This window comes from Oncorhynchus clarkii, chromosome 7 (genome assembly GCF_045791955.1).
Source record: "Oncorhynchus clarkii lewisi isolate Uvic-CL-2024 chromosome 7, UVic_Ocla_1.0, whole genome shotgun sequence".
NCBI classification, from domain to species: domain Eukaryota; kingdom Metazoa; phylum Chordata; class Actinopteri; order Salmoniformes; family Salmonidae; genus Oncorhynchus; species Oncorhynchus clarkii.
In genome coordinates this window covers 57,563,487-57,572,656 of record NC_092153.1, presented here as the reverse complement: position 1 = coordinate 57,572,656, position 9,170 = coordinate 57,563,487, and the positions used below count along the sequence as shown (strand labels likewise).

General features: G+C 45.6%; 1 protein-coding gene across 1 annotated transcript; it reads right to left on the bottom strand.

Annotated features, from left to right (window-relative positions):
* Positions 1 to 651: 651 nt before the first annotated feature.
* On the bottom strand, positions 652 to 9,128 carry LOC139413541 (RFT1 homolog). Its single transcript, XM_071161039.1, has 10 exons — positions 8,784 to 9,128; positions 5,327 to 5,412; positions 4,755 to 4,871; positions 4,341 to 4,632; positions 3,842 to 3,976; positions 3,383 to 3,643; positions 3,099 to 3,243; positions 2,813 to 2,918; positions 2,481 to 2,730; positions 652 to 2,000 (listed from the first exon to the last, which is right to left on the bottom strand). The coding sequence occupies exons 1-10, from the start codon at positions 8,844 to 8,846 to the stop codon at positions 1,836 to 1,838; spliced, it is 1,620 nt and encodes a 539-aa protein (XP_071017140.1). The 5' UTR covers positions 8,847 to 9,128; the 3' UTR covers positions 652 to 1,835.
* Positions 9,129 to 9,170: the final 42 nt, after the last annotated feature.

The following is a 9,170-nucleotide window of genomic DNA, read 5'->3' as shown; positions in this document are numbered from 1 at the left end:
TGGACTTGTTAATGTATTTGAGCGATTATAGGGAAAATATTGACATACTCTGCCCAAGGCATTGTGTTCTCTTTGTTTAAATTACACATTCATAATATAAATCAATTCAATTTATATCCTGCCACAAACAACGACCCGCTGACCGAACAAGGATAAAGCATAAGAAAACAAGCATACACAGCCAGTCGTCGTGAGCCATGCAATAAAGCACTAGTTAATACAAAAAATTAAATACAATACAGACCTATCTCGAGATCATTTTTCTGCATCAATTCTCTATCCTAAATGCAACTTTTCGTTTGTATCTCCCCTCCCCATGTTCTTTTAAATCAAAGTCTAATTTTGTAGGCCAAAGACCAGGTTGTACTTTTTTGATTCCATAGCCTTTTATCCTCTCGCAGGGTGGGGGCTCGTGCAGTAGGTCTGACTGCTCCGTTTCCATGGCAACAACATCACGAGAAGCACAAAAGGATGGATGTGGGTTGGCGGGAAACTCGACGCAATTACTTCCATTAAATTTCAATGATTGATTGATACTAGACAATATTCGCTGCCATGCAGAGTAAATTAGCAATGTTTTTTTTATACAATGATATGGGACAAATTTCCCTAATACAGTGTATCTAATCTGGCATAGGCTACAAATAACAATTTGTCAAAATCCACCTGTTTTTATTTATCAAAACCTAATTTGGTTACAAAATAGCCTACAACTCTCAAGCAGTTTACATTTAAAAAATCAACAATGTGCAGGTGAAACAGTGTTTTCAGTGCTTGCTTATACTGTACACACAAAAAGAGCTCTATTTTCATGTCATCCAATAAATGTAAATGCCTGGAGTTTGCTAAACATATTTGGACTGGAACCAGTGCTATGGTCAGATGAGCTGAAAATAGAGTTATTTGGCCATGCACACCAGTGGTGGGTTTGGTGTCAAAAGACAGATGCATATGCAGTAAAAGTGTGTAAAATATGATATTGATGATATGGGGTTATTTTGCTTCCACTGGTCCTGGGGCCCCAACGGCATCATTAATTTTACCCAGTACCAGGACAATTTAGCTGAAACTTGGCTGCAAGTGGATTTTCCTGCAAGACAATAACCCCAAGCACACATTAAAATCCACCTTTTTTTGTTGTTAATTGACCACAAAAATCAACATTTTGAAATGACCATCTCAGTCTCCAGACTTGAACCCCATTGAAAACCTGTGGTTTGAATTGAAGAGGGCAGTCCATAACAGCAGATGAAGGATATCAAGGATATGGAAAGATTCTGTATGGAGGAATGGTCTAAGATTCCTCCCAATGTGTTCTCCAATCTCATAAAACATTTTAGGAAAAGGCTCAGTGCCATTATCCTCGCAAGGGGTGCTGGAGTATTGACCACTATCTTTTTGAGAAAAAACAAACATTACTCTTAAATCTCTTTCTCTGAGCAATTGTATTAGTATATAATAAAGTATATAATAATATAATTTCCCCGAAATTTGAGCATACAATATAGGTCAGTATTTGTATGTATTTATTTTATACAGTGTTTTTTGCTCATCTTTATCAATGTTGGCAATATTTTTAGACCTTACTGTGTACACACACACACACACACACACATACACACATACACACATACACACATACACACACATTTTTGGCCAGTGAGCTGCTCATTCCAACTTCACCCTCAGTCCATGACAGGGTCACTTAGGATTGCAGCTGTTTCCACATTCCCCTCCAAGTCACTGTGTTCAGATCTATGTATCCTTCTGCCATTCGGATTATCCTGTCTCTCTCTCTCATTATAGTTGGCAGGTTACTCCTCTGCTGGGCAGGTTTAGGTGTGTTTCTTCCCATAGCGAGGTAAGAGCTGAGTCCGAACAAACTGAACAAGTTTTGTCTCTGTGAGAAGGACAGTGACAAGTACACCCAGTAGACACCCGGCTCCCACGGCGATGTGAACCAGCCTTAGTAACCATCCTCCGTCACAACAGAACACACCCTGAAACAGCAGAGTACAGACAGATAGGAAATCGGATTCTATGGTAAATAAATACATAGACAGATGAGACAATCTGTCTCACTATTATCTCTGATTATTTGAGAAGAATAAATATATAGTTTGTATACTAACTCCCATTTCTATGATTGTAAGGTAGAAACAATAACTGTTTCATTAAACGTCAGAGACAGACTTAAGTGTGATTGGCTGATATGTGATTGGATGGTGTATACAGTATGTGGGGTGAATCAGAGGAGGCTGGTTGGAGGAGATATAGGAGGATGGGCTCATTGTAATGGCTGGAATGTAATTAATGGAATGGTGTCAAACACATCAAACATAATGGAAACCACATGTTTGACTCAGCTCCATTTATTCCATTACAGCCATTACAATGAGCCTGTCTTCGTATAGCTCCTCCCACCAGCCTCCTCTGGCGTGTCCAGTAAAGCAGTGAGGAGAACAGTTATAGTGTGGTACCTCAGAGAGAGCAGTGAGGACTGCACTGAGAGCCAGAGCTAGCAGCAGAAGAGGGGAGGGCCTCAGGCCGCGCAGAGGCGTCCACTGGCTTGACAGGAAGTAGCGGTGGATGTAGAACAGGCTGTGAAGGATACGCAGGCCCATGTTCAGACAATTAGCCAGGATGAAGCCAATGCCCCCTGCCCACCACGTCAGCATGTAAGACAGGAGCAGGAAGGAGATAGACAGAGCCAACATCACCAGGTTATACCTGGGGACAGACGAGAGGGCAACGTAAACAACATGATACACACTGTGTGTGTGTGTGTCTGTGTGTGCCTGCCTTCTCTCACCTGTCAACCTCTTCCTTGCTCATGGCAGCAAAGACAAAGCACTCAGTTATTCCATTAATGGCCAGTAGGAGCACATAGGAGCTGTAGCATCGCAACAGACTGGGCCCTTCAATATAACACAAATATCATTACACACAACCACTCACATAAAACCAGTAGCTTGAGGAACTAGATTATTCTAATCATTGCTGAATAAGTTCCTTTATCTCTCTATAACTCCAGTGATTCAGTTGACTATGGTGGTTGACTCACTTAATTAATTGATTAATTTGGTTAGTTTACTCACCTGCACCACTGCTCAGTAGAGATCCCCCATAGATGTCCAGAGCCAGGTGAGAGTAGGCGTAACCAAACACTGTGATGATCAGACCAATCACAAGCACCAGCTTCAGCAGACACTCCAGAACTTCAGCTGCTATGGCAACCTCCTCCTGCAGACCAATCAGCAAGTGGCATCAATGCACCTGCATGAGCTATAATGTGTGTGTCAGACAACTTTATTTGTCATTGGCCACTGACAAATGGTGAAATGAGTGACTGGTATTTGATTGGCTGACTCTGCCCTCTGACCTGTTTCTGCTGCCTGACGTCCCGCCCCCTTTCCAGGACTTTGGCAAAGAAGACGTAGAAGCTCTCCTCAATGGGCAGGAAGATGAAACGGGCAACCATTGAGCCCAGGTTGTTGACGATGTCGTACACGCCCTGCTCCCCGAAGCTCAGCACATTGAGGAAGGTCATGACATAACGCTCGCCCTCCGTCAGGATCTGCTTCAGAAAGGATTGCTTGAAGAAGCTCCACGTCAGCCTGGCCAACGTCCAGTCAATCACAGGCTAGAGACACACACACAACGGGATGACATAGCACACACAGTTGTGACCTGACATAGTATATGAATGAATGAGCCAAACAATCAATTTATCATTGATTTGTCAGTTAATACAACCAATTGCTTTCGAGTATACTGTATACTAGCTCAGTGAGGAGTGTATGTGGTGAGTGACGGTTAGTGCTGTTGTGGTGAATGTTACCTCTCCTTCAACACTGGAGGGCAGCAGGTCTGCCACACACTGCAGGGGGAAGTACTTCCTGTTGGCCTCCCCAGAGCCCAGGAAACGCAGGAAGTAGACAAAGTAGCACAGCACCAGGAACCCTGTGTACACCAGCTATGAAGGACAGGCCAGTATAACAGTTAGCTAAGTAGATACTCGTCCACAGTGATTTATGAGGGTTGCATGCAATACCATCTCTCCTATATAGATTAATATTTACTAACACAACCTTACTCCATGACCACTTCATCTTTTTGACAATACCTTCTATGCACACAACCCTCTAACCATACTCCCTTGTAACCAGTGATGTAGTGGTAAAAAAAAAAACAAGTGGGTAAACGCTGATTGTGGTGAATTAAGCAATGCTGCCTATACTTTCAATGCATTTTTTTCTGCAAAAGGTGGGTAAACGCTTGAGCTAAATAGACAAACATAAGATCCTTTGTATAAGGGATGGGGCTGCGTACGTATGTACCTGAGCAGCAGAGAATATGTAGAGCCCCCACTGAGGAGCAGAGACCACCAGCACCACTGTCAGAACACACTTAGCCACCATGGCCAGGCTCTCAGCAACCACCTTCAGCCTGACAAACATGTGGGCCTGAGCCAGGACCCAGAGAGGCTCAGCCAGCAGCTCCTGCAGTGCGGCCAGGGCAAAGAGCCCCACAGCGGGGCCGTAGTGGGGGATAGTCAGGGGATCCGGAACCTCCAGGAGCCACAGCCACACACACACAAGGAGAGATGCCCATAGTACACCCAGTGGCAACCTGGGAGGATGACACACACACAATCATTTGTTATGCAGATAGTGCCGATGAAAGACCCAACTGTATATGTTCTGACCAGAGCCAACACTGTGGTGCAGCAGCTCCCCTATAGTCCCACTCACGTCAGCCATAGCAGGTTGATGACTTGTCTCCAGTTGTGATCTGTTCCGCCACTCAAACAGGCTCTCCTGAAGGCCTCTCTGGACAAGAAGACCAGTGTGGAGTACAGCAGTGTCAACCTGCATACACGAACACACATGTGCGTACACATGCACACACACACACACACACACACGTGCACATACAGTATGTAGTGGTGTTAGTTTTTGTTTAACTGCAGGCTTGGACAGCTCATATTGCAGCAGGTGTAATGTTATACAGAAGGCAATTCCACAGTAACAGACTGTTGCTGAGACACTTTCCACTTTAAAATGTACATCAAACCGAAACCAATGATTGCAAAGTTAAACAAACCACACAACTCCCTAAACTTTGCTTCTGCACTGTTCTTCAAGTAAATTTTTTTGTAAAATATTCTGTGGAAATTGCTCAAAGTCATCCTTGTGCATAGAGTTGTACAGTTTGTTTAACTTTGCTATCATAATTTTTTGTTTGGCATACATTTTAAAGTGAAAAACTGAATCCCAGCATCACTCTGTTACCATGGAATTGCCACAGCGTAAAACAATCTTACCTGACGTTGACCACGCCAATCAGCTCTTTGGACACAAAGCGCAGCGTGAATGCGTTCAGCAAAAAGGTGAGCACACGAAACATGACCTAAAAATAACCAGGAACATATTCAGTAGGCACATAGATAGATATGCAATGGATAGAAATGTCATCATCATGATTATCTCACGTGGAAAAGAGATTGCTCTGTAACTTAGATCTCTTTCTGCCACTTTAATATTTTATGCCTTAGGACAACAAACACACACTTGCTTATGGTAGCCCATCGTATCCAATGACAACTTCCACTTCTGAGTTAATGGTGAATTCTTTGGTGACTGTAGAGTCCAATCCGAAATCCACAAACTGTATTGCAGGTGGGGCATATGCAGTCTGTGTTTGCGGGGCAGGCATGGTTGTATGTCTCTTGAGATGATTTTGCTGTCTCTTTGTGCTCCTCTCCTCCTCCCACCTCTGATCCTCGCTCTGGCAGAACTGCCACAAGGTGGAACGGTTGGCTGCAGCATCCTCTAGGTCTGTGGGTTTGATGTTGCATTTCTTCAGCAACGTTTTCAGCTGGTCCTTGTAGAACTTAATCTGCCCCCTGCAGACCACCGGCCAGGATGTTCTGCGGCAAGCGCTCCTGAAACATTCTAATGACATACCCAAGCGAGCGCAGTTGGTGTTGGAGGACCATGGCCTCCATACTCTTGCAGTTGGTGTTGGGGGACCACGGCCTCCATACTCTTGCAGTTGGTGTTGGGGGACCACGGCCTCCATACTCTTGCAGTTGGTGTTGGGGGACCACGGCCTCCATACTCTTGCAGTTGGTGTTGGGGGACCACGGCCTCCATACTCTTGCAGTTGGTGTTGGGGGACCACGGCCTCCATACTCTTGCAGTTGGTGTTGGGGGACCACGGCCTCCATACTCTTGCAGTTGGTGTTGGGGGACCACGGCCTCCATACTCTTGCAGTTGGTGTTGGGTGACCATGGCCTACATACTCTTGCAGTTGGTGTTGGGTGACCATGGCCTACATACTCTTGCAGTTGGTCTTAGTATATCTGTATGAGCCACACTGTTGCACCAGATGATTCCCAGGATGCGCTGCAGGCATCTTATGTGGGATCACTTGAGCTGCTTGTTGTGGCGACTGTAAGTGGCCCAGGCTTCACAGCTGTAAAGGAGTGTGGTGATGCAGACGGCTTAATAGATGGCGACTTTGGTGTGGAGGTGGAGATCCCTGTTTTGGAAAATCCTGCGTCTGAGTTTCCCGAAGGCAGCTGATGCTTGCTTGATCCTATTTTGAATTTTGAGGTCGATGCTGCAGTCCTCCGAAAGGATGCTGCCCAGGTATTTGAAGGACGGGACTATTGCCAGTGATTTGTGTTCAATGGTGAAGACAGGCATGGTGGGTGGAGGGCTGGATCTCCATTGGCAGACCACCTCTGCCTTGGTGGTGTTGATACTACTATAGACCCTCACAGCCGCTACAAGGATGGACTGAAGGTCTTACGGAGTGTGGACCACAAGAGCACAGTCATCAGCACACTGCAGCTCAAGAAACCGCTCCATCAAAACCTTGGTGGTTGCTTGGAGCCTCCTGTTGTTGAATAGGTTTCCATCTAGCCTGAAGTCCACCGCAACCCGCTGCTGTCCTCAAGCTTGTGGAGAAGCTGGGTGACACATAGGAGGAAGATGTTAAAGAGTACTGGTGCCAGCACATACCCCTGCCTCAAACCAAAGTGCACGGACTCCTGGCCTCCTATGGCCACCCGAGCCATCATCCCATCATGGAACTGGCAAAGGATGTTGATAAATATGTCTGGACAGCCAAATTTGAGTAGAATGACCCATAGTAGTTCCCTGCTCAGTGTCGAAGGCCTTGAAGAGGTCGACAAAGGCCATGAAAAGGTCCTAATGTTGTTCACGGCACTTCTCCTGAAGTTGCTGTGCCATGAATATCATGTCAACCATACTCCTGTTCTTTCTGAATCCACATTGTGACTCCGGCAGCAGTTCCTCTGTGATGTTGTTCGCCAGCCTGTGAGCATCACCTTGGCCAGGACCTTGCCGGCAACAGCCAGAAGGGATATCCCCCGGCTGTTGCCGCAGATGGACTTGTCACCCTTGTTCTTATAGATGGTGACAATGTTTGCATCCCGCCACTGTTGAGGGACGATCTCATGGTCCGAAACCTCAGTGATGTACTGGTGGAGCATTCTGGTGCAGAAGTAACCTCCCTTCTTAAGTAGCTCTGCCGGGATGCTGTCAGTGCCATGAGTCTTGTTGTTCTTGAGGGAACGTATAGCTGATAACACCTCTTGGAAGGCCTGTAGGAAAGTGCTGATTGAGTAGTGCGTCAAAGTGGTCAGCCCACTTCATCAGGATCTAGTTTTAGTCCTTCAAGAGAGTCAGACCATCGGCTGTTTTCATGGGAGTGATGGAGCGACTTCTTGGGCCATAGATGGAGCGACTTCTAGGGCCAACTTCTAGGGCCCGGTTCCTGAGTGGCGCAGCGGTGTAAGTCACTGCATCTCAGTGTTAGAGGCGTCACTACAGACCCTGGTTCGATTCCAGGCTGTATCACAACCGGCCGTGATTGGGAGTCCTATAGGGTGGCGCACAATTGACCCAGCGTCGTCTGGGTTAGGGTGTGGCCGGGGTAGACCGTCATTGTAAATAATAATTTGTTCTTAACTGACTTGCCTAGTTAAATAAAGGTTACATAAAAAATAAATGTGCTTTAGTTGATTGGTAGAAATGTGGATTTCCTGTGACTTATCGTCCACCATTTGTTCTGCAGAGCACGCAAGGTTGTTTGCGCCATTGCTTGTGAAAGGTAACAGATGTGGAGCTGTTGAGAGTAGCCCTGTGCGCTTTGTGCATATTGTCCAGTAAGGTTGTGATGGTGTCATCGAACCAGTCCTGATGTTTCCTACCTTTGTAGCCAATGGAGTGGGCCGCTGCCTGATAGCGCACTGAGCTAATAGATGCCCACTTCTGGTCCTCTGCGCTCAGAAGAGGCTCAGTCTCCCTCAGCGAGACGGATGTACATATCACCTCAATTATCTCGACTAACCGGTGCCCCTGCACATTGACTCTGTACCGATACCCCCCTCGTTATTTTACTGTTGCTCTTTAATTATTTGTTACTTTTATTTCACGTATTTTCTCTCTTAAAACTGCATTGTTTGTGAAGGGCATGTAAGTAGGCATTTCACTGTTGTATTCGGCGCATGTGACAAATACAGCATAACGCATATTGGCTAGATAATCGTATCAACCACTGCTAGAAAATCCCGGCATTCAGAAAAAAATTGATACATAAAAGGATATTTCACTACAACTAACTTAAAAGTATGTCCTCCACATGCTACTCTGAGGGAGTGGATATAAGGAATTTTATCAAGGACACTATTGTTATCAAGTGAAAAAAGGAGTTTGGCATAGCTAATTATAATAGCTAGCTACTTTACCTGAAGCAAGACATTGTATGACGCGAGAGTGGAGGCATTCTTCAACATATCTTGGGAACTCATCGTACAGCTAGCTAGCTAGCCCTCTTCCTTTGAGGCTTGTGACAAGGCTTCTCCAGAAACTGCACCGTGAAAAGGAGCAGACTCACAGATACGGACAGTAAGTGCGTTATGAAGTATGAATCTGTACTAATTTTTTTGCCATTTGTCTTTTCTGGTGGATCGTATGACCAGACCTGACTACATACAGCTTTAGAGATTTCATGCTATCAACTTCCGTACACATGGAAAGTCACTACAACGTCACCAGAACGTGTGTATATTATGCAAGTGGGCCCGCTAGGCGGCGTGGTCACCCCAACGGTTGAGTTTTGGATGCAGGAACTA

What these genes read in the sequence shown, in the direction of transcription:
- LOC139413541 (XM_071161039.1), bottom strand. Translation starts at nt 8,846, where the DNA reads ATGAGTTCCCAAGATATGTTGAAGAATGCCTCCACTCTCGCGTCATAC. An exon ending in ACATATTCTCTGCTGCTCAG is followed by an intron (nt 3,977 to 4,340) that starts GTACATACGTAC and finishes TGTCCTTCATAG; the next exon opens with CTGGTGTACACAGGGTTCCT. An exon ending in TCTACTGAGCAGTGGTGCAG is followed by an intron (nt 2,919 to 3,098) that starts GTGAGTAAACTA and finishes GTTATATTGAAG; the next exon opens with GGCCCAGTCTGTTGCGATGC.